Source organism: Ursus arctos, unplaced genomic scaffold (genome assembly GCF_023065955.2).
Source record: "Ursus arctos isolate Adak ecotype North America unplaced genomic scaffold, UrsArc2.0 scaffold_1, whole genome shotgun sequence".
Taxonomy (NCBI): domain Eukaryota; kingdom Metazoa; phylum Chordata; class Mammalia; order Carnivora; family Ursidae; genus Ursus; species Ursus arctos.
The window spans coordinates 18786129-18810983 of record NW_026622763.1 but is presented as its reverse complement, the minus strand read 5'-3'; the positions used below and the strand labels follow the sequence as shown (position 1 = coordinate 18810983).

The 24855-nt window shown below is 44.7% G+C and overlaps 1 protein-coding gene across 1 annotated transcript in view; it reads left to right on the top strand.

The window, feature by feature from the left end:
* TMEM163 (transmembrane protein 163) overlaps positions 1-24855 on the top strand; it is a 218142-nt gene that overhangs the window by 109889 nt on the left and 83398 nt on the right. Inside the window, exons 3-4 of the mRNA XM_026510112.4 lie at positions 21205-21248; positions 22578-22669. Of these exons, the coding sequence (XP_026365897.1) occupies positions 21205-21248; positions 22578-22669 (136 nt within the window). The remainder of the gene's footprint in view (positions 1-21204; positions 21249-22577; positions 22670-24855) is intronic.

Genomic DNA, 24855 nt, shown 5'->3' with positions numbered 1-24855 from the left:
AATTGCCATGTCTAGGCTGTGTGTCAGATTACTGGGACAAGACGAAAGGAGAGTAGTCACAGCTGCATATTAATATTATTTTGGATATGTACAGTATTTTCCTGTTAGCTGTGCCACGGGGAAGTGTTGTCTGATGCCTTTTGTAATTCGTTATCAAATTAATCTTCTCCAAATGGCTGCATACAGCATTACACATACAAAATCTAACCCCATGGTAAACGCTTCACAATTCATGCGTGTAGCAAGATGGAAATATAATTGGCTGACATGCATGTCACCCATTACATTTCTGGTTCTAGAAAGGCTATACCAGTGGAGTGGAGACATTAACATAACCAAAACAGCTGCTCTTGCCTTAGGTGGGTAAGTCTGGATTCTCCTATTTGGCTTCGGTGAGAGTAATCGTTTTGAAATGGGCATATCCAGAACCCAAAATAGTGTGAGAAGAATCTATTTGTGGCCTTTTCTTTTTCTAACTAAATCCTGTGATCAAGACTTTTAATGGAAGACTGCCAGAATTCTGCACATCTCATCTGAAAACTGTCCTGTCTCTTCCTCTTATTTTTAAATCACGAAGCGAATGTAACTGTATTATCCAAAGTAGGAATATCGGAGGGGTAAAAGAGTCATTCGGCTGTAATTTCCTCTTACTTAGGATAGATGTAAATACTCCCGGCAAGGCGGCTCCCAGCGACAGGTGGCGCAGAGCTGGGGAAATGCCTCCCAGCTGGCATGGGTGTGGCCTGAATACCTGGGGGACACCTCCAAGAGATTGCAGGATGTAGGGAGAGAGGTCCAGACACTTGGGTGCTCCCTCAGTCTGGGCACTGATTCTCTGGCATAACAGCTCTGTGCTTTTTTCTGGGTCATCTCCTCTTGTAGGCCTCCAGCCCTCGCTGGCTCTAGGGACACTGTGTCCTCCCCTTGTCACTCCAAACCTATGAGTGGAAATGCTTCTGTTATTCGCTCCTGGGTGACTCACCATTCCAGTTTTGCTCCTTTAGCAAGGTAAAGTCTCTTCTTTTGTGCCATCTAGGGTGACTTCTGTTCCCAGCTGGGACCTTGGTTTATAGAGGGGATTCATAGGGGAAGGAAAAGACCATCAAGAAGAGAAATGATGTGATTCCCGCAAAGAACACAGATTTTGGTTCTTCTTCTTCTTTTTTTAATTAAAGATTTTATTTATTTGAGAGAGAGAGAGCACAAGTAGGCAGAATGGCAGGGAGAGAGAGAAGCAGACTCCCTGCTGAGTAGAGTCTGATGCCTGGCTCGAACCCAGGACTCTGAGATCATGACCTGAGCTGAAGGCAGATAACTTAACTGACTGAACCACCCAGGGCCCCCCAGATTTTGGTTCCTGAAAGAAATTGATTTAGAGTCGATGCTTCCCTCTGTGTGTGGGAGGGTACGTGTGGCTGTGTTGTAGTGTACGGTATATATACGTGTGGCCTGTGTATGTCATAAATGACCTATCTATCTATCGAAAAAGCTAAAAAAAAATGGGAGCTGCCTTAAGTTCAGGAAATATCTTTTGGGTGCTGTTTTGTGTCAGCCTAGCACTGGGGCAAGTTTGGAGGGGAGGGGTCTACAAAAAGGAAAAAGATAGCTGTGGACCCCAGTAGTTTGGATGCGCCGTGATCGTGCACAGATGAAGGGATTTACAGAATTAAGGAAGGGCTCGCGGTGAGCATATCCGCAGGGAGTACGTTTTCGTATCTTTGTTTAATGGTACTTCAGCTGAGGCGATCTTAAAGGGTTGCTGCCACCTCTCATCTTCAGACAGCATTTATAGTAGAGGAAAGGAGGAAGCGATGTGCGTCAGAAGCATGGAGGTGGACCTGTTCGCAAGTGGCCCTTTCTGTTTGGGACTTGAAATGTTTGCAGAGGCATTAGATTTTCAGAAGGTGTGTCCCCTGCGGGCCCTAAGCCCTCAGCTTTGTAGGCCGAGGAGTGGCTCTGGAGAGGCTGGGCCATTATCTGCCTCTCCTGCTGGCTTGCGTGGGAGACCTTTCTCTCCCAAAAAGAAAACCTTGGCCTCTGAGAGGCATTCTGCCTGATTGGTAAGGAGTCCTGCTGAGCCATTTGTTCAAGGTTAAAATTCTTACTTGCCACTTCATGGGTGGCCTTTTATATTGGGAGAGCTTACCTTGCAAGCTAAAATTAGGCTCATCTGGGATCCAGACCTTATGATTGGGGATGCAGCTTCCCCGCAAACATGGCTTCAAAAAGGCCTTCCTGGCATTTTTGGTATCCTATTTAAGGGCTCAGTGAGAAATATAACAGTAACAGGCTCTTGGATGACTAAAACCACTTTGTAGAATTTCACGGGGGGGTCATAATCCCCTACCTAATATTTCACGACTTTGTCCTTACGATCACCAAGAGATTTCAAAACCCTCATATCCCCTCTATTCTTACTTTGTGTCCCTCGTCCCCCCTACCCCTCAGCTGACCAGTCAAGTGCCCTTTCCTCAGGGGCTTGTCCACCCGTGGACACTGCTGATGGTCAACCCCCGATAACTCCTCCCTCGACCACTACGGCACCAAGCCTTCCAGCTCTTGTTTGTCCAGCCCCGTGGTTCCTTTCGTTTCCTCCCTGACTCTTCCATCTTTGCACACCTCTTACGCATGGGCATCGCCCAAGGTCCTTCCTCATCCTTCTTTATACAGGGAACTTCTCCTCTGTGTCCCTGGGCCTGCCTCTTTGGGGGCAAGTCCCAGGGCGCTCCATAAGCCTCATGATTCCCCTGAGGCCCAGTACTGCTTAGAAACCTTTCTCCCCCAAACTGGCCTTGTTTTGACATGGGATGTTCTCTCTTTCACCTGTGGAAATCCTGCCAAACTGGAAATAGAACTAGGCTCCTTGGTGAAATCTTCTGTGTTCCCTTTCAGACCAACCGGGACAGATGGCCACAGCAAATGCATTGTGTCTTCCTAGGGGCTGGGAAGTGGCCCTCTCTCACAGGAATGTGACATGGAGGGGTGGCATGGCATGGAATAGTCCCAAGGATGCTACCTTTGTGTCTGTCTCCCCCACCAAACAGGAGCCGAGGGGCAGGGATTGTTCTGTTCACTGTAGTGTGCCCTGCCACATGGCAGGCCCTCAGTAAAAGCATGTAGGCAGGTGTGAGTCTGACAAGGGGAGGGGGGCGGGACACAGTTCTCAGCCTCAGCTCTTGGATGAACGGAAGAGGCAGGAATGGTGGGGGTTGGGGGTGGGGGGTTCTGACCACGTTGAGGTGGGTTTATTTCCAAATCACTTTAACCAGATCCCATTTTGTGGGTGAAAAATCAAGGCCAAGCATCTTTATGAAGTTATCCCCCGATAGCAGTACTTGTGCTTTCTGATCATTTCCTTCTTGATTCTTCTCACTCAAGCTATGCCGAAAAAAAATCCAAGGGCAAGTAGGTGATTTTTCTCTCTCCCCTCCCCCCACATCTGGCCTTTCATTCCACATGCTCAGGAGCCCTACATTGCCCCTTTTCTCCCCACTTGTTTGGGCTGACCTTGCTTGACAAATGGTTCCCGCCTCTTTCTCTACTGAGCAGTCTATTTGCCGCTAGGCCATGGGACACCTTTGAGCATATTAGAAGAAAGCTCTCTTTCCTAAGTGTGGATGCACTCCTCATACCGGGGTGCTCAGCTTGGCTAGCCCACTGGCCTGAGTTTCTGCTCTCACTAAACCCCCTGGGCAGGAGGCCCTTGGGCAGTGAGCAGCCTGCACAGCTGTACGTGGGGCTTTGCATCCGAAGGGAGCCGTCGTGCAATCTGTTCCCATCCTGCAGCTGGGAAACCTGCAAGCACATCAGCTCCTGTTAATGAGTTTACCCTCCCATTTGATCTTCAGATAATTTCTTTGTCTAAATGGGTGTTTTCTGGGTGCAAATTTGTTTATTTTTTATTTTTAAATTTTATTTCCTATTTTTAATTTTTTTCTGGGAGCACAGTTGAGGAATACCGAAAGTCCGTGGCAGGTAGTAAATAATTTTGGAGAAGACGACATTTGAACATACCTCCCTGGATTTTTGGCATAGTCTGCCCTGGCTCTGTTTTGCTGTCTTAATGCTTGGCCATTTTTTCCCCCTATAAACACACCATGTACAGATCTTATTTATCTTTATTGTATTCACGTACTCTGTTTCCTGAGTTACCAGGATCTGCTGCTGCTTTACTGTTTGGGAATATGGGTTTTATTTCTCACTCCTAATTGCTCTCTTGATTTACCAGTGTTTTCATCGTGGTTTTGAATATCTTGCTCCAAACCCTTAGAAATGTAATTAAAAATATACAAGCTGCTGAGTGGTAGCTGGAGGCGCTGGCACGAAGGCTGTGTAACAGCTGATGGCTGGCTGGGCAAGCTTTGCACTGGGGGTCCTTCTCCAAGGTCACCGGAGGGTCCTTAACTCCCTGGGCTCTCATAATGGAGGCAGACCTGCAACTGCCATCCCAAGAATAATGGCCAAATTCCAGCCAAGAGGCACTGACATTTTGCCGAATGAAAGGACACAAGCCTTAAGACAGTGAAAGAAACAACCTAAAACTCTGCCGAAAATTTATGGCAACAGGAATCCTCTGGTTAATTGAATTATGACTTGAATGCTATTTTATTGTTTGAATTTAATTTATGTATCATTGTACTTAACAAAACAGCACAAAATTCTCAATTTATCCAGATATGAATTGGCCTTTATCTCTTGAAAGCGGGGCTTCTCAGCTTTGGTACTTTTGATACTTTTGGCCAGATCACTTTTGTTGTGGAGGCTGTCTTGTGCATCATAGGACGCTTACCAGCACCCCTGGTCTCTGCTCACAAGGTGCTGGTTATATCTGCCCTTTCCCCCAGCTGCAACAACACAGTGGTCTGCAGAGGTTGCCAGGTGTCCCCTAGGAGGCCACCATGCCCCCAGTTGAGAAGCACTGGGTTTCCACTTTCCTCATACACCTTGAGTGTCACCTTTTAGACTGAGTTCCTTCAACCCATCAGTTTTTACATTTGGTGTGTATTTCGTATTAGACGATGGAAACATTCTCCTCACTTGGGTTTTTCCAGTTGCTGGATTGCGCACAATGAGAATCTGTTCTGAAGAGCAGTGACTGGTCTTCACGAGCTTTTGTGGCTGGCTCTGTTTGCGTGGTGTAGTAATGGTAACGTGCCTGGAAGCCTCCAACCTCTGTTTCCTCTGGTCATGTAAATAAGCCCCATATTGTTCTTTTGTGTGCACGTGCACGGCTTGCTCAGGAGCTAGGCGGCCTGTGGAAGGCCCCTTGGTGGTCCATCCAGTGGCTTCATGTGTGGGGCAGAGAGATCTCGGGCATGTTGAATCTTTGCCGATTCAGCACTGTGTTGTATGTCTGGGTAACTGTGAATATTTAAAAGGGAATGCATACAAATAGCATCTAAGTGTCCTATGAAATCTACTCCAGTGCAGCATTTTTATTAGCTCTCTTATTTGAAGAATATTGGCTTTTTGCAGGGCTCTACAGACTTCCCTGCACGGGTCATGAGGAGGAACACATTTCAGATCATTAAGCACTTAAGGGCCTATAATAAGCGTATGGTCGTCTGAGCTCTGAGCCTAGGCTGGTAGGACAGCAAGACGCACCAGGAAGGCACGTGACTGAAGGTGGGGAGAGCAGGACTGTGGCATGTGTCGATGATGTGGCCTCGGTCACGTTGCTTCCCTGTCTGGACCCCAGTGCCTTTTCTGTTAAATAAAGATATTGAACTTGATAGACCACCTCTGAGGACTCTTCTAGCTTTAAGTGAAAATGTATGATTTTAATTAAAGTGATAATGAGCTTGGAGTTTTCAAATTAAATTGAGTTGGAAAGGTGTCTTTTTCTAAAAGGAGGCATAGTGGTAGGATCTTAAACGTTATACTTGTTCCGTCAGTGAAACTTTCAGCCGATGGATATAATTAATGTTGCCATGGAGAGTTTGTGGACTGAGAATCACAGCTGCCTTGGTGTCGTCCTCATTTGCAGACTCCGAAGCGAACTTCCCTGGAAGATGTGTGTGCGTGTGTCTGGAAGCTGAGGGCGAGGGTGTCTGTATGTCCCCCTCTCTGCGAATCTGGAGACCTGGGTGCTAGTTCTAGCTGTGCTGTGTGATTTGGGGCAAGCCACTCCATGTCTGAGGGCTCAGCTCTCACCTTAATGTGAGGAATTAAGCTTTGGGCCTGTGCAGACCGGGTGTGCCCATAGCAGATGCATGCTGCCTGTCCTTGGAAACGCCTGCTGGCAGGGTTTGCCTTTGGGTGGCATGTAGGAACTTGGCTAGTCAACGGTTTTCTACCCTGGTATTAAACTTTCTCTCAATGGTGAGAGTGGCTCACTGAGCCTAAACTCTCTGTACGAGCAACGTGGTTTATGCTGAACACCTGCTTGCCTTCTGGGAATCTGGAATTTTGGTATGTGCTAGACAGAAGGTTCTTATGTGATGAGCCCCTGATAAAATCCCAGGGTGCTGACTCTCTAACGAGCTTCCCTGGTAGACAACACTTGGTACATGTTGTCACAACTTATTGCTGGAAGAATTAAACACATCCTTCCTGGATTCTCTGGGAGAGGTCTATGAAAGCTTATGCCTTGTCTTTTCTGCATTTCACTTCATGCACCTTTTCCCTTCCCTGATTTGGCTTTGTACCCTTTTGCTGTAGTAAATCTCAGCCATGGGTATAACTAAAATGCTGATTCCTGTGAGCACTTCTGGTGAATCACCAAACCTGGGGGTGGTCTTTCCCTTTATGATTAATGCTTTTATGTCCTGTTTAAGTGATCTGGCCCAAAGTACCAAGGTTGAGAAGCCCCACTTTCAAGAGATAAAGACCTCTGACATGGATACTCTAAGACTCTCTGGAAATCTATAAAGTTAAATTCTTGGGATTTTTTTCCCCCCCGAGTAAAAATCATTTCAGTACCTTAGGCTTCTTTCCCCTTAACTTGGTAGTGAGACAAGGTCATGGTAGAGGCCAGTGAGAGTGAGCTGGCAGAAATCCGCTTGTTTTGTGGTCAAACCATAGCCTAGTTGGCCATTAGATGTGTGCTTTCGACTGTAAGAAGATAAACACAAGGAAGAAGGAGTCAGTGCAAAGTGAGACAGTAACTAGGCAATATCGTTTTATCCATTATCCTGTTAGCTGTATGTTTTACCTATTGTGTGTCCTCCTGTGTTGTTGAATTGGACATAATTGGATTCTTAAGACTGAGGCTATTTATGATTTGAGGGGAGCTTATTGTTTGAAGAAATCCTCCTGTGAATTGATTCCTAATTTATCTTTGAAGTGAAGCCAACATGAGTGGGGGAGGAGCGTGAGCCTTCACACTGAGTGTTCTGATTGAAAGAGACGTACGTATGTTGTAGCCGTCAAGGGTATTCCAGACACAAACAATAGAGCCCTTGTATTAGTTTAAGCAAAATAAATGAGAACATATTACAGAATACACCTGGCCGGATCCATAGCCTCACGTGAAGTTGTCAGAATTAGATTTTTCTCCCTTCCCCCTCCTTCCTTTTCTCTCCTCTCACCTTTCTTCCATGTCAGCTTCGTTCTCAGGCCAGCTGTCCAATATGTGGTAGCCTTGCATTGTCACTGAAGGTAGGGTACCCCTACTGAGATGGGCAAGAGCCCCCAAAAGAAGATTTCTTTTATCAGAAGAAAGAAGAGAGCAGAACAAGTAAAAACAGCTGTCTAGTGTATGTGTCTGTGGGGATCCCAGGAAAAAGTTGTCTGATATCCACAAAGCTGAGTGTTGTGGGTCCTACTGGTTGTTGGTAGTTGTGGACACCTTTGAGGACCATCTCTGAGTATGGAACCAGAATATGGCCTTATTTTCCTGACGGGCAATAATTACATGAGAGGCTCGATCTGGGCCAGGGACTAGGGATGTGATTGGGGTTAGAACCCTAGTCCTACCTACAAAGGTTGGCATGTAGTGTGAAGACCATCCCCCTTGTTGATGTGGATAAGGAGTCTTCATTCATATAAGTGTTTTTAAGATGTTGTTAACTGAATCCTTGCAATTAGATTTCGATAGAACCCTAATTCTTTTTTTTTTTTTAAAGATTTTATTTATTTATTTGACAGAGATAGAGACAGCCAGCGAGAGAGGGAACACAAGCAAGGGGAGTGGGAGAGGAAGAAGCAGGCTCATAGCGGAGGAGCCTGATGTGGGGCTCGATCCCACAATGCCGGGATCACGCCCTGAGCTGAAGGCAGACGCTTAACCGCTGTGCCACCCAGGCGCCCCGATAGAACCCTAATTCTTAACAGGGGTGAGAAGGAAGTTGCTCTGACTGAGATGAGGTGGAGGGGGGCGAGTGAGAAGCATTGTGGGATCCAAGCAGTGTAGGTGCAGCTTAAACCTACAGTGTTCTGAGAAATATTTTGAAGAACTCTGTGCTGGATGGGCCAGCCATGGCAGAGAGTTCAGCAATGTTTAATTCACTGTCCTGATGCCTAGTTATGAGTTATTTATGAGCACTGAGCGGAAATGAAGTTGATCCTATCAGGGAAGAATTATTGTCATAGGATCAAGAAAAACCATGACTCTTTACTTTTATTTTCTTCTGGGGGCATCAGCACGGCTTCATCTTTGATTTATAGTTCAATATCACTGGGAGATTGTCCCAGTTCATGTAAAATGCCAAAAACACAGCTTTCCATCTATAACATCCTATCAGAGCTCAGTTCAGGTCATTTGTATCAGGGTAACAGCTGCCCTGTGGGTCTTTGGCTTCGTGACATCATGGTGTCTCTATAATTCACTCTGGAGGGTTGAATCTTCCATATTTGTTCCTGTGACTGATCCCCACACTTCTCTTGTGAAGTTGTATTGATTGTATGATGGATCTGATGATGTCTTTTCTTTGCTGTTGTATATTCTCCTCCCTTTAGAACGCTCACAGGGCACAGGCTGTAGCTAGTGCGTTTGTTGACTTAGAAACAAGACTCAAAATTTCTGTCCTTTTATTCTTGTTTCTGCCTGTTTGTAGGCTGTAACCACTCATGCTCAAGGTTAATGAAAGTTGGTGATAGTTTATTGGAACATAATAGACCTTGGGTACCCCAAAGTACATCAGTTAACACAAGCTTTCAAACAAAATGAATCACTTTTGTTGAGTAAATTACCTTATTCTATTACAAATCTTATTTGGGTCTAGTTTTATTATTTTAAGTGATGAGAATGTTCAGGTTATGCAATTAACTACCTCTCGTCTGATAGCCATCTTGAAGAAAGAGAGCATAGAAGTTTTCAAGCCCTAACAAATGAGGCAATGTAGTTGAGTAGAGACTTGACCTACTTACTTACCATGAAAGACGTTTTCTGACCTTTGTATCTACCCAGGGAACGTCCAGGACAGTTGTCATTGAGAAGATTTGCATTCGCTCCTCTTCCTCTTGACTCTCCATTAGCATCGTGCCCAACTAGAAAGGAAACACTTTGTTGCAAATGGAGAAAGGTGCTATCACCGGGACTTTAATTTTGGGAGATCTCCGACTATTTTATTTTGTGGATGTTGACTGATTGTAGATCTAATCGGTTTTTCACTGGAGAGCAGGCACAGGTAGTCTAAAATGCTGGTCGCTTCAGTCTCTGCACAAGCCCTTTTTGGCCAAATCCCGTTTAAGCCCACGATGGCAAGCAGTGACACGCTAACTGATTCACAGCGGCCACATCTGAAGTGGTCAGGCTTCTGTCTTTGGTGGTGGCACACGAACCTCTGTCTCCACCTTGGAAGTACACGCAGGCACGTACACAGAGTAGGAAAACCAAAGCATACAGAAGGATACACAGTGGAGTGGGGGCATCCTTTCCACCTCCACTCCCAGTCCCTTCGGAAGCGATCATCATCCACAGGTGGTGTAACTTTCCTGACGTTCTATCTGCCTATGTGTGTATTTCTTTCTTTCTTTTTTTTTTTTTAAGATTTTATTTATTTATTTGACAGAGATAGAGACAGCCAGTGAGAGAGGGAACACAAGCAGGGGGAGTGGGAGAGGAAGAAGCAGGCTCATAGCGGAGGAGCCTGATGTGGGGCTCGATCCCATAACGCTGGGATCACGCCCTGAGCCGAAGGCAGACGCTTAACCACTGTGCCACCCCGGCGCCCCTGTGTGTATTTATTTCTGTACGCGCGCGCGCACACACACACATGCTTTAGTAATCACTCTGTTCACTGCCTTGCTTTAGTCACTCATTACATTTTGCATCACGACAAATCTTTTCAAGAACTTAACGGTATCATTCCATAGTATGAATGTACGATAACTTATTAAATCACTCCCTTATGAATGGATGTCTACATGGTTAATGTTTCGCTGTTATACATATGTAATAAACACTCTTGTATGTATTCTTTCTGCCCGTGTGCCAGTACAAGTATAGAATACGTTTCTCCAAGTAGAACTGCTGGGTTCGATAGATGTGTGTCTTACATTTTGCTAAACATCTCCAAGTTTATCATTGAAGAAGTTTTTCCCACTGGCACTGAATGAAAGGATTTGTATCCCCTTACCAACCCTCCCCAACACTTGGCACTTGGCGTTTGAAAAATTCTTTTATTTTGCCATTCTGATAGGTGAAATGGAACTGATGTTTCTTTTTCTTTTTTTTAAAGATTTATTTATTTAAGAAGGAAGGAGGGGTAGGGGGAGAGAATCTTTAGGCAGGCTCCCCGCTGAGCACAGAGCCTGACAGGGCCTCAATCTCACAACCCTGAAATCATGACCTGAGCTGAAACCAAGAGCCAGACGCTCAACTGACTGAGCCACGCAGGTGCTCCTGATGTTTTCTTTTAACCAATTTCACCCTCTTGGCTGTTTTAGATTCTTTTTCTAAAATTGTTAGTTCATATCTTTTCTTATATTTTAGGCTCTTGGGTTTTTTTTTTTTTTAAGTGCTGATTTGTAAGTATTCCTTTTTAAAATATTAAAGTATAATAGATATCCAAAGAATGCACAGATCAAAATTTTAGTTTGATGAATTTTCACAAAATGAACATATGTATATAACCACCACTCACACTCACTCACCTTTTCGCTTGAGAAGTCCTTCTCCTGTCCCCTCCCGTTCCCTCCACCCTTCTCCAGAGGTAACCACATCCTGAATTCTACCACCCCGCATTGCTTGGTCTGTTTTCAAATGTTATACAAACAGAATCATACATAGATCATCTGTTCAGCGAATGCTTTGTTTTCCTTCCTTTCCCTTTATCATTGTTTGTTGGGATTTGTACATGTAATTACAAGTAGCTGTAACTCATTTATTGTCACTGTTGTATTCCATTGATGAAGATATCACAGTTTACCCATGCTACTGTTGAGCATTTGGGTTGTTTCCAGTTGTGACAGTTACGAAACCTGTCCTAATGCTGCTGTGAATGGTTTTATAAGTGTCTTCTTACATCCATATGTATGCATTTCTTTGGGGTATATATCTAGGAGTGGAATGACTAGGCCATAGAGTATGATCATTTTTCTATAGATATTGACAACCACTTTTCTAAAGCGTTCATACCTATTTACACTTCCACCAGCAGTTATTAAGAGTTCCAGTTGGAATACATACTTGCCAATATTTGAAATGGTCAGCCTTTTTTCTTGTAGAGTGGTATCTCTTTGTGATTTTAATTTTATTTTCCCTTGTTTTTAATGAAATTGAGCATGTTTTCATATGTTTCTTGGTCATTTGTGTATCATTTTTCATAAGAAGCTTAATTCTTTGCTCATTTTCCTTTTGGGTTGTTTTCCTCTTATTGTAAACATCTTCTTCCACTCCATGGCTTGCTGTTTTGCTCTTCCAGTGGGGTCTTATAATGTAGTTTAATTTACTGATCTTTCCCTTTATGATTAATGCTTTTATGTCCTGTTTAAGAAATCTTTTTCTTTCCACAAGATTATGAAGATATTCTCCCATATTATATTTCAGATATCTACTGGGTTATTTTGTACTTATCATATATACCTGCAGTTCATCCCCAATTGTTTTTTGTGTATGGTGTGAGGTAGAGTCAATGTCCCAGTACCATTTATTGAAAAGACCTTTCTTTTCCCCAGTGTTCTTCAGGAGTGCCTTTGTTATAAATCAAGTGACCATCTATGTGTGGATCTGATTTTGCTCTGTGGTCTTTTTGTTTATCCTTAGACCAGTACTATTCTGCCTCAATTACTGAAACTTTGAAATAAATCTTGATATCTGGTGGTGACTGTCTTCCAGGGTTTTTTTGGTTGTTGTTCAGTATTATCTTAGCTATTCTCGACTTTGACATTCCACTTAAACTTGAGAATCATCTTACTCTCACCAAAAAAAACCAAAACAAACAAAAAAAACAAAAACCAACCCCAAGAAAACAAACAAAAAAAACCGGCTAGAATTTTGGTTGCTAATATCAATATTGTTACCCATGAACATTGTGTATCCCTCCCATATGTTTAGTCTTCTTTAATTTCTCTCAATCACGTTTTATTCTTTTTCTAGGTAGAGGTCTTACACTTTTTTCATTCATTTATTTCCAGGTATTTGATCTTTTCTGTTCAAAATAGTATCTTTTTTAAATTGCATTTTCTCACTGTTGGTGGCTACTACAGAAATAACTAGTACTTGGGTCATGACTTATGCTTGCTGAATGCACGTCTTAATTCTCTTTGGTTCCCTGGTTCTGTCTGCCAGTCTGCCAGTACCTCACTGTTCAAAAATCAGGGCTTTCTGAAGAGCAGGGGGTGTGAAAGGAGCAGCATGTGGCTTTAATTTGAGTATTCTTTCCTCAGGGCGCTTCACCTCCGATCTTGGTCGTCTCCCTCAGCGAGCATCTCGCTTCCTGGTGAGCAAGAGAAGACTGCACGGGTGACTGTGCAACCTCTGCTCTTCTCATTGAAAATGCCATTGGTTTTCCAGCTGCCTGGTTCTTACACCTGTGGCTGTCTGAGCACTTCTTGGGTTTCACCTCCCTTGCTCGGTAGTGTGTGGATTATGAGGAAAGGGCTCAGAAGTGGGTGCTGCTACTCCCCAAATTGATATGCCTATAAGGGGTAATTGTCTGGGCTCTGGGTGATAGTAGCGCCAAATTGTGGAGCACTCCGAGCTCTGCCTAAGATCTGATTCAGGTATGTTATCAGTTCTCAACATCTTCCTTGGTGTAAGGTAAATTTTAATGTTTTTGTAGGTTTCCTTTATGATTGGGGGTTTGAGGTTGACCATTTGCTAGTTTCTTTGATCATTATATTCTTGCTCTAGTGTCCCCTGCTTCTCATTGCTTTGGTGGGTTTTATAGAGGAGACTGGTAGGAAAGGAGGGGAGAAAAGATCTTTATTCTACTATGTTTGGCTTTTATTCTCCAAGTAATAATGCTGATGGTCTTCTAATGACTTTGATTGAGCTCCACTGAGTAAATATTTATTCAGCACCATTTCTTTAGGCTAAGTCTTTGAAGTCTTTTTCATTGTATTCCTCTTCCCCATGATAGGTTCTGTTTTTTAAAAAGTTCCTTTAGCAAGTCTTTACGCCAAAGAGGTCCACTGTGTGGTGTGTCAGCAGTGTCAGATGAAGGGCCCTCTTAGTGATCTGACAAAGGATGACATTAGGTGGCAACTTTCACACTATTGCCAGCTCTCATTACCCAGAGCATTATCAGCTTTTGATTCTGGCATGAATTATTCATTGCATATTAAATAAAAACCAGACACTACTATTAGGTTTAGAGATTGCTCAAACATGTATTGCTCAATAAGACATTATTGAGCACCAACTATGTGCTAGTGCTTTCACAGGCCCTGGGGATAGAGAGTTGAATACAGTGTAACCCCTGACTTAAGGTTTTCCTAAGCTGGTTGGGGAAGACAAGGATCATATCGGGGTGGTACAAGGTGAGGGCCGTGGGGATGGGGGTTTGGGATGGCAGAGGAGAGGTGCTGAGCCAAGTTAGAAAGAATAGGCTGAGAGTGAGCATTCACACTTAAAATTCCCGGCAACCACACTCAGTACAGAAGGCTAGAGAAGACAAACTGTGAGGGTTCTGTGTTAAAACAATTGCCCCATCTCTGTTTTCTGTTGAATGAATGCTTTATTTACTAGGCAAAAATAGTGTTCTGTGATTAATGCATAGTTAGGGCTTTCAGAGGCATATTTCATCAAATCATTGAGCAAATAACCGTGGTATCCCCAGCTCAACACAATAGTATGCAGCATGTAGTAGATGCTCAGTAAACATTTGTTGAGTGAAGGAATGATTGGTGAGCTTAGGCTGCTCGTGTTGGCCTGGACAGGGTAGGTTGTAGGGCAGGAGCTGAGTGTCGTCTGAGGATGCCCAGCCACACCCGTTGCCCACAGAAACTAGACTACTTTCTTGAGAGCTGTGCTGGCATCACAGGGAACCGTAGCACAGGGAGGAGTAAAATCATATGTGATGGAAAATATGTAATTGACATTCAGCAAGAACCATGCTCCCACTAATAATTCTGGCCAGTAAGATCTTTAGAGCCAACGTACCAATGAGGGAGGGTAGATCATTTACTTAGTCCATAAACATTCATAAAAGTTGGGTAGCCCGTGCTGGGGCCTTGGCAAAGGTTTGCTTTGCTCTGGGCTGGCAGAGGCCTGGAGGGTGGGTGAGCAGCGTCTGTAGCCTGCCTGGGACTAACCAATGACTCTTGGTTCTGCAGAAACTCTCCAAGAATGACACAGGTTTTGAGAACCTGGCCCATGGTACAGCTAACTGTAATTTGCCGAGAGCCAGACCTTACAGTAGGAAACACTGGAGGAAGCACAATGACTGTTTGGCAGGTATTTTGCTGAGAACTGCGGATATGGAGATGAAGCTACTGTCCTTTCCCTTACGCTGCTTGTGGCCTGCATCCCAAGTCCCACACTGAAGCCTACTGGGTCAGCTAGAGACCAGAGGTGGCCAGGCAGGTGAGGGAGGCCAGCTGGGTCTGATGCTGCAGGAGAGGCAGGTGGCTAACGGTGCATGCCCCAGCCAGACGCAGCACTGGTGCTGCTGGGAGCACGGGACAGCTCCACGCCAGCAGATCTCAGGTTTCCCAGAGACACCAAACATCCGGGTTACTTCTTTGTTTTAATTTGTGGAGTCTCGTGATTTAAAAATGGTGGTTGCCAATTCTGATATTAGAATAGTACTGTGTAGGTCAAACAAAAACTTTGAAATTCTATCCTCGGGTGGCCCTTTTGCAAATTCTGGTCTAGACCGATAAAATTCAGAGTCAGGTCACTGTGCTGCCGCTGAGGATGAGGAGTCTAATGGGCGAAGCCATTTTGGTTTGTTTTTCAAACTGCTTCTCCGTCTTTTCCTGCAGTGATGACAGAATTCAGCATCCTATCACAGATTATTGAAGTACAAATTTGTTTGAGTGGGAGAGAGTTTGGAAGTTACTGGACATTCTGTTGAAGCGAATTGAACATAAACCAATTAATTTTGACCCCTCTTAGCTCCAGCTCTTCTGTCTAGGCTGCCGCAAGCGTGATGAAGGGGGCGATGGAAAGAAGGCCTCTCAAGTTGGGTTAGTTACCTGGCTGTGGGTGAGGTGGTTGCTAGGCGTCTGACTGACAGAGGTGGTCTAATTAAAGTGGGATTGATTTATTAACGGAGCTTTACTGGCCACATAATTTAGCAACTCCGAGGTGTTATGGGGCCTGGGGTATTGCTAAAGAGTGCTAAGGCTCAAGATAATTATTGCCTTACTTAGGAGAGAATGACAGATGGGACCTCATTGTTGCTGTAAATCTCTCCGGCCATTGAAATGGCATTCTTTGTTTGACGTTGTTGAGGGCCCTCGGTGCCATTGACCACAGTCGCCTTGCTGGCAGCCTCCCTCTCTGTGCATTTCCGAGGCCCTTCGAACCTCCCCAACCCTCCCTCAAAGCTTGCTGCTTATTCAGCTGCGTGATTTGCATTCGGCTTTGTCCTGACAATGGGTTGCCTGGGTCCACTCCATTTTCCAGCTGTCTTTCTGTTTGAATTTGAGTTTCCAGCTGATGGGCCTTCTGGCCCGAGTGTGACTTAGTTAAAGAAGGTCTGGTCTTGAACCGGACCTGTATAAATATTTATTTAAGACTTCTGTTGTGTGTGTGCTTCTGGGAGTGTAGCTGTTATTACTCCCTTGACACATAAATGAAAGTAGAGTGCAGGACAAGTGAAAGCCCAGGAGGCGGGAGAGCCCTTACACAGTGAGGGACATTTTGCTTATGTGCCACATCCTGGCTTGCCTGGCCCTCCTGTGTGCTTCTGCGGCAGTAGCCAGCCGCGCACGTAGGTGATCTGGCTCAGAGAGCTGGATTTCGGAAACGGAGCGACAGTAAAGATGGGGATGATCGTATGTGCTCCCTTCAGCCAGAAGCCTTGCATGCAGCCTGCTCCCCGATGTGCCTCATAAATCTGATTTCTGAATCTGTTTGAGAACTTCGGCTATGTTGTTAGGAGTTGGCTACTTTTTTTTCCCCCAGATAAAATGGATTTCTTTTTTCTGATTTGAAGGGTGGTTGTATGGTGGTTGTAAAGAATGTGGAAAATACAAAAATAGTAGAAAGAAATCCGCTAAGTATCCCTACCCACCACAGACTCACTACTGTTACCGTCTGAGTTTTATCCCCCTCGTTGTTTATAGTGCATTTTAAAAACATGGTTGTACTGTAAAGCTAGTTATAGCACATACATTATCTTGTACATTGCCCTTTTCGACCTCAATGTTTTGCTCAAACAGCAAGGAAATCTATATCACATAACTTTGCTTTTGTTCCTTTTTGCTTCAGGCAAAATGACCTCACACATACCAGGTGTTTCACCTCCGGGCCTTTGCACTGACCGTTCCCATGACTTAGAAGGTTCTTCCTCCAAGTGACTGCATGGCTCACTCCCTCACCTCCTCCAAGTCTTTGCTCAGATGTCACCGACTCAGTGAAACCTCTGCTGACCTCCCCATTAAGTTTGCAGTGGTGCTAGCCAGAATGCCTCCTGACCCAGGCCCATCCTTTTCCATGACACCCAATGCTGACGGTGCTAATCGTACCACCTCTGTGTTGTCGCTGTCATCATTCTAACTCATGAGCTCACACAAGCATTGACTAAATGTACTTCTGGTCAACATTTTGAAATATCTTACCTATAGCTTATTTTTTTAATGGACCGGACTTTAATTATCACCCAACTGCTGGGCATGTAAATTGCATCCAGTGTTTTGCTATTATAAATTACAGAAACCTACTAGGAACCTTTTGTGTGTAAAGTGTTTTTCCATTTCTTAAGCATTGAAAGAGATTTTTGGACATGGGATTATTGGACAAGGTAAACTGTATTAAGACTCACGGCTGCAAGTGATATGTACTCAACTCAAACTGGCTCGAGCGAATTAAAGGAAATTCTTGGCTGACCTATTTGCAAAATAGAGGGGTAGACTGCAGGTCGGGCTGATTCCAGAGGTTCAGTCCATGTTATCAGGGGTCTGATTTGTGTCTCTTATCCTTCATCTCTGCTTTCCTCTGGGTTGGCTTCATTGTAAGGGCAGAATTGCTACCCGTAGCTCCTGTTTTCGTGCGACCAACTGTACACTCCCGTTAGAAAGACATCCCCTTCCCAGTCTTTTTAGCCAAAACTCAGGACAGATTCTCGCTGGCTCACATTGAATTGTGGCACCCTTGAACCTTTAACTCTGGCCGTAGGACAAGGATATACGAGAGTGGGGGTGAAGATGTCCTTCTACCCAAACCACAATCTCTGAGGGTGGGGGGCGGGTACCTCTCCCCAGAGGAGACTCAGGGTGCCCTTCTCTAAATGAGGGATGGATGCTGGGAAGGCCCCAAAACTACAGATCTTCGTTTTACCTATGAACATTTTAGGGACTCTGTGCCTTGTAGGGGAGGAAAACACAGAAAAGGAAGGCGCCCAGCCCCAAAGCTTAAGCATGTATTTTGGATGTGTGAGGCCAGCGTAATCAGATGGCGGTCTGCTGCCACTCTCACCATGGAAAGGGTGAGGCCCGTTAAGGCCCCTCGCCCAGCCTCCTCTCCCTAGGGGAGGAAGCTCCGATGGCCTGTAACTGCATGCCTCGTGGGCTGTTGGTGGCCACTGGCTCCCGGAGTACATGTTTAAAATATGAGTGGTAGAGATAAGTTCTAAATGGTAGGAGCAAGAGAGTTCTTGAAAATTTCCCTAGGGGGTTCTGATAGCTGTGCTCTCTGGATGAATTTGGAGGCTTCTGACAGTCGGGCACTCCATTCCAGAGCAGCGGTGGTGTTTGTCATATAGGCCCCCGCACCACCAGCTGGCAGCCGCGGTGGCTCCATTTCCTTCAGCTCTGTGGCCCCAGCCTTGACCCAGAGCGAGTTGGGTAAGAGAGCTCACTTCATGACTGCCCCCCGGCTGGTCTCTCTGTGCAGCTTGCCAGCTGGCAGCATGATTCCGAGGCTGAAAGGGTCCTTATCATTGTGGAAGGTGCACCTGCCTTAAAGGCACTGCTGGACTTTTGTTGGACCTCGGGTGGCTTTCAGCCACCCTTGGCCAAGTACGTCTGTGGCTCCAGGAGCACCTGCCTTGTAATCCCTCACTTGGTGGGTCATCCTGGCCCAGGCCTGCTGTTCTCCAAGGGGGAGCTGCTCACAAAGGGAAGCTATCCGAGCCAAGGCCTCGTGGAGGGCCCTTCAGCGTACCCTGCATTCCCCGTGCATTTTTGGCATTTTCTCCCTTTCCGTCTCATCAAGGAGATGAGATAGAGGCAATTTATAAGTAAATGGTACATGTTAGTCCTTCCCTTCTGTGAAGGACTCTGGGTTAACCTGGAGCCCTCTTGCTCACATTTTCCTTGGTGCGTGGGGATAGAACAAAATTAATATTGCACTTGTGCTCTAAGCTATTCATCCACTGGGCAGGCTTGAATCACTCACACAGGCAGAACTTTCCATATAATTCTGAGAGGGTTTGAAAGCATGGACAGTGACTCCATTTGAGTCAGGGAAATCCACCATCAATGGCCATCTCCTTTGTTGGATTCCAGAGTCTCTAAGATAAAGTTCCTTGTGTTTCTCCATAGAATCAGCTGGGTGTACACCTCTTTGAAATCTCTAGTCCACTGTGTAAATGTCTGGTATTACCGAATAACTGAGTCAAGCTTTTTATTTTATTTTATTTTATTTTATTTTATTTTATTTTATTTTATTTTCATGTTTTAATTTTTTGATTAAGCTTTTTTTAAAGTAATGGTTTAAATCATCGAGCCTTACATCGGAAACCGGGGATGTACTGTATGGTGACTAACATAATATAATAAAAAATCATTAAAAAAAAATAAATAAAGTAATGGTTTACTTCTTGGAAAGCAGGTGGTCTTCTGGGCTGGCGAGTGGAGTGCTTTCTCAGATGTGCCCTCCCTTCCATGGTGCCCAGGCCAGACAGGGTCGGGAGAGACAGTGCGGTAGCTCTGTTGTGGGCAGCTCTTCGTTACCTGCTGTATATAGTGAGGGTCTGTGCAAGATAGTTAAAAAGTTTCCACTGCTGATAAAGAAGTAACCCACAGAAAGCACACAGCTGAGATACTGTAAAAACAGGCTGTAAAGTAAACAACAACAACAAAAACAACCCAATACTTGTTTCTATAAAATTTTATGAAGCTTAATTAACGAGTTACTGAGTACTCAGTGCAAGTCAGGCCCAGCGTCCTCCAGTTTATCTTGGTGCTCAGGGCAACTCCTCGGAGGATCTCCTGCCTTTCGCCCATGTCAGCGTGGCCTGTGAGTTGAGTTCTTTGGGAAGAGCCGGTGTTCCTTTGCACCACCACAGCTGTTGCCCATGAAAGCTACAGCCCGTCACTGTATACAGCTGGCTCTGCCTTCTCCCTCCCGCTGCCCGTAAGAGCAACAGCAGGAATAATTGGAACAGCTTTTTGCAAGAACCAAGGATGGCCAGGAATTTAATGAATTGCATTTGCCTTACGCAGCCTGAGGACTGGAATATAGCTGACCCCCCAGGGAGGGCTTGGAAACATTAAGAAGCCAGTGGTTTCCTTGCCTGAGAGTTGTATTTACCCTAAGCTTGGCTCCCTGCTCCTTGGTGTTTATAGCAAACGATGGCCAGCTCCACTTCCGTGTTCACAGGTTTCAGTTCTAACAGCATTGATTGACCAACTAGACTCTTGGTCTCAATGCCTTATTCACAGAAAATGAAATATGCTTGGTTCACATTGGGTCACATGACCCCGTTATGGCTGGGGGCAAGGGTACAAAGCACAGTATGGCTGTCCAGGGCCCATTTGTGGATGTAATGGATACGTCAGAGAATGGGTCCCAGAGAAGGGACATGAGGTGAGCTGAGTGGGGGGGTCCAAATGGGTATTGACCTCCATGCCCCACACCAACACCTCACTTACTCCACAAGTCAGCCTTTGGTCATAGCTGTGCCTGGGACAATCCGCTTCAAAGCTTTGCTGACCCATTGGGTAGGGCTTCCTTCTGTGTTGGAGGGTGGACATATGCTTGATAATACAGCTTTTATTTGGAGATCTGCCTTTATTAAGTCAAACTGAGAACAGTCTTTGAAGCTGGACGTTGCTTTGGCACAGAACAGATCACAGAATTAGGTAAACGTGCTACTCAGTTAACTTCCCCCAAAAAAGGTGGATAGATTTTTGAATATGGAGAAATGTTTTAATTATGAATGTGCAGTCTACATTTGTAGACGTCTCTTGTTTAAGATCATTGCTATTGTTTTTTTCTAAAGTTTCCTTGAGGCCTACACTGGATTTTAAGCTCTGATGGGCAAGAGATTTCTCTCACCTGTGTTAGCAATGGCGTGTGAGTGTAGATACCACCTTATGATGGGAACAGTGTGGATGGTGGCACTTTTGCTCTGATAGTTTCATGTGGTTCCCAGCTCTCTGTTCCCAGTTGCTAAATTCTTAAAAGTCTTAGCAGTCGTTTGATTGACAGATGCTTGGGCATTTTCATTCTGAAGCTGGCCCTGTGGTGCTTGAGGACGCGGCGGGAAGGGACACTGTTACTGTGGAGTCCACACCTTTTCACTTCATTCTTTACCTGTTTTAGTTCATAGGTGTTACAAGTACAGTTAATTTTTAACTGAATTCTCTGGGAACTTTTCCAGGGATGCTTAAAAGGCCCTATCGGCTATGCTACTATACTCAGAAATGAGAGAAAATATCCATGAGGTCTTAAAATATTCTGAATAATATTTTCTTTCTTTTTAGCTGTCTCCGTTATGAGGTACAGCGCCTCTGCTTTTGGGTTTGCAGTAAGTAACCTGAAATGTACTTTTATGAAGTTTTGCACGTTTTTCCCGAGCCCACGCATCTCACCCTGGGCTCGCCGTTCAGAGGGTGGTTAGCGGATGAGAGCTTAGCATGACTAACAAACCTTTTATGGCAGTAGCTTCCATAAAAAATCACAATTTCGTGGAAGTAAGCAGCAATGATGTTCTACAGGTCTCCAGAACAGATTAGGGGGACCTCATTTTCCACACCTGGTTGAGAGGATGTTTGAGGGGCGTTAGCTGGTGTTTCTCCCTCACGGCTGGAGGTGTGAAAGTGGGCGCACGCTGGAGAGAAGAAGCATTGGCTGGTGCAGGCAGAGGTGTTGGGGGCTAGGATTGGGGCCGCTGGCACTAGACAAGTCAGTCTTAGCCCCATTAGGGGTAGCCTGACTCCCAAACCTGCTTCCTGATGGGGATTGGTCAGGGAAATCGGGTCTCAGATGTTTTACAGGCTGGGCACGTTGAAAGTTTGGGTGAAGTTTTCCCACGTTCGTTCAGAAGAGTGCTAGTGCTTGTAGTTTTCCAGATGGAAAGTGCGATGTGGTGCAGCGACTCATTGGAGAGCTCCAGCATCCTCCTCTGTAGCTTTAGGGTTTCCTGTACCCGAGGGCATGTGTTCCTGTTCCCAAACCCACTTCTTCCCCTTGCTGTGAGAACTTAATGTTTCGGAGGTTGTAGATTGCTTTCAGAATCCTTTGAAAAAGGTATGGACAGTCTCTCCAGAAAAATGGGTGCACGTGCACACCCCCCCCCACACCCCGCTCTATTCTCCCCTTTCTTCTGTCTCTGTCCCTCACACATTCGCTCATTTCATTCAAACAAGAGCATTGCGTTTTGTATATAATTTTGAAGTGTGAGCAGATTTCCCAGAACACTTGGGTGGCCCCACTCTCACCCCTGAGGCTCAGGTAGAACGATCCCATTCATTGAGAGCCAGACGCATAGAAGCCTTACGCTGAATCTCTTACTCGGGATTGTAGGGGGAGATGCTGCAGTGATTTCGCCTGCTGGGAGATAGTTGTCAGAACAGTCCCCCCATATCTCCAGAGTGCTAGGAGCCAGGGCCCAGGAAGCAGAGCCCACTGCACCACAGAGCGGCTTTCTCAGTCTGTGGGGGCAGCGCGAGGTGTGAGGCGGAGCTGTGGCCCTGCCACCAGGCTAGCGTGTGGGTGGTCTTGGCTCCAGATTCCCAGGACCCACCATGAGGATGATGAGGTCACTGGCTCAGATCCCAAGCCTCTGTGTCTTGTGTCTTCACAGTCATGCCTTATTAACTCTGGAAAACACTAACGCCGTGTCTCCTTCTCCTAGTTTGATGCCATCCTCGACGTCCTGTCCTCGGCGATTGTCCTGTGGCGTTACAGCAATGCTGCCGCTGTACACTCTGCCCACAGGGAATACATGTAAGTGGATTTTGCTGTTCTTCCAGGCTGCAGGAACCTTGTAAAGGAGGGCCGCATCATTAGGCTGTCAGCGTAGCTCACCTTGCGGCTTTGGTCCCAGGGAGGAGAATAAGGACCCAAATTGACTTCGAGAGTGCCTGTTGTGTTAGCAGCCATGTGATAGGCACCTTTTGGGATGGTCAGACGGATAGGGTATCCTTTTATAATTCTCCCTGTTCTCCGCTCTTGAGTTGGGAGGGAATGTTGGTATGCTCATTTGTCTGTCTGTCCTGTCCATGTGTCCACTGATCTGTCCATGTTTCAATTCATCCATCCTTCCATCCTCTTTCTTTTTGTTTGTAGAATCTTTGTTCTCTTGAATTTTCATGCTTTTTTTTTTTCTTTCTTTCTAAATAAGCTGCATTTTCCACTGTAATTTCTGGAAGACATCTTGAGGGTGTTCTAAATTACCCTACTTGTCTTCCATTCCTCTCTCTGTTAGAGGACATGGCTTGTCTCAGCCTCTACATCCTATGGGTGATGACCTTGTCTTTGAGGAATTTGAGTTTGTGACCATAAAACATGTCTTTCCCAGCTTCCTTATTCTTTATTCCATTTGTAATCTCCAGGCTGATGATAGTACAGGTGCCAGAGTCAGATTTCTTGGCTTTGAATCTTAGCTCTACCACTTGCTAGCTCTGTGACCGTAGGAAGCTGCTAAGTGTTCTATGCCCTGTTTCCTCATCTGGAAAAGCAGGAAAACAACACCTCCTTTATAGGGGTATTATATATATTATATGTGCACAATATGTAATGTAATATATATGTTATGTATATCAGGACAATATATATATATATATAACTTAGAGCAGTGTTTGGCATGTAGTTGAGGAAACCTTAGCTGCCATCTTTATTAATTATTGAGGAATTATTAAGGGGGCTCCTCTGAGACTGAGCCGTCATTGGGCATTAAGGGGAGAGTTTGATACCACCTCTGTGGCTTTTGGACAGTTGAATCTGAATGAGTAAATGCTCCCCTGCTGTGTTTCTGGTGGTGCCCAGATGGAAGGTAGTCTTGATGGGGATGCCTGTCCTACTTAAATGTATAAATGTTGAGATACAAATATTAGGTGCTAGGGGACTCAATAATATATCTGGGAGTGCACGTGCCAGATGGAAAGCTTTTGCAAGATAACGCTGTAAGTGATTCACAAATGAGGACAAATTTTATCTTACTGTTGGCTTCAGGTAGAACACAGAAACTTCTTTGAAGTGTTACGTATTTATTTTAACGTGCATTAGGTCTTCTAACAAATATGAAAGCTCAGATCTGTGATATCACAGATGATATTGTTCAGGATAAGGTTATTTTTTTTTTTAAGTGAGTCAATTTATGGTTGGAAAAAAGTTAAGAAAACAATTGTAGCAAATTCATTTTGTAAAATTTCAAATAATGGTACCATCATGATCAAAGTTGAATTAATACTAGTCTAGCCAAAGGAGCAGCTAATACAAAAACCCAAGTTGTTGCTGGCTATTATTTGAGGAATACAGTGAGAATAATCCAGAGATATGCTCACGTTTCAAGAGCTTGTCCTTTTCCTGTCAGAAGAACATAGGTTTTTTGGTTGTATAGTTGCATTGTCCTGTACGGTTACTGCTGGTGGCTATTTTAGTATTTGGGTGTAGCTGGTCCTAAGAGGTGTTGTCAGTGTAAAATACTACACTCCAAAGACTTAGTTAAAAAAAAAAGTAAATATTTTATTAATAATTTAAAAAATATTGATCACACATTGATATGAGAATATTTTGGATACGGGGTGCTTCTCTGGCTCAGTTGGTATAGCTTGCGACTCGATCTCAGACTGATGCGTCTAAGCTCCATGTTAGGTGTAGAGATTACTTAAAAATAAAATTTAAAAAAAAGAATATTTTGGATATATTAGATTAAACTATTTCATTAATTTTATTTCTGTTTCCTTTTGCTAATGTGGCTTTTAGAAATTTAAAATTACATATGTGGCTTATATTATAATTCTTTTGGGCCTTGCCCGCAAAAGAGAAAGCTCTTCCCTCTGTCTTTTCTTATTTTGGAATTACTAATCCGGAATTTGATTTGCAACTCCAGAAGGAATTGAGTTCCGTGTTTCTCAATTTCTCTCTTCTAATGTGCTTTTCAAAATCTGATTTCCTTTATGTTGGAATGA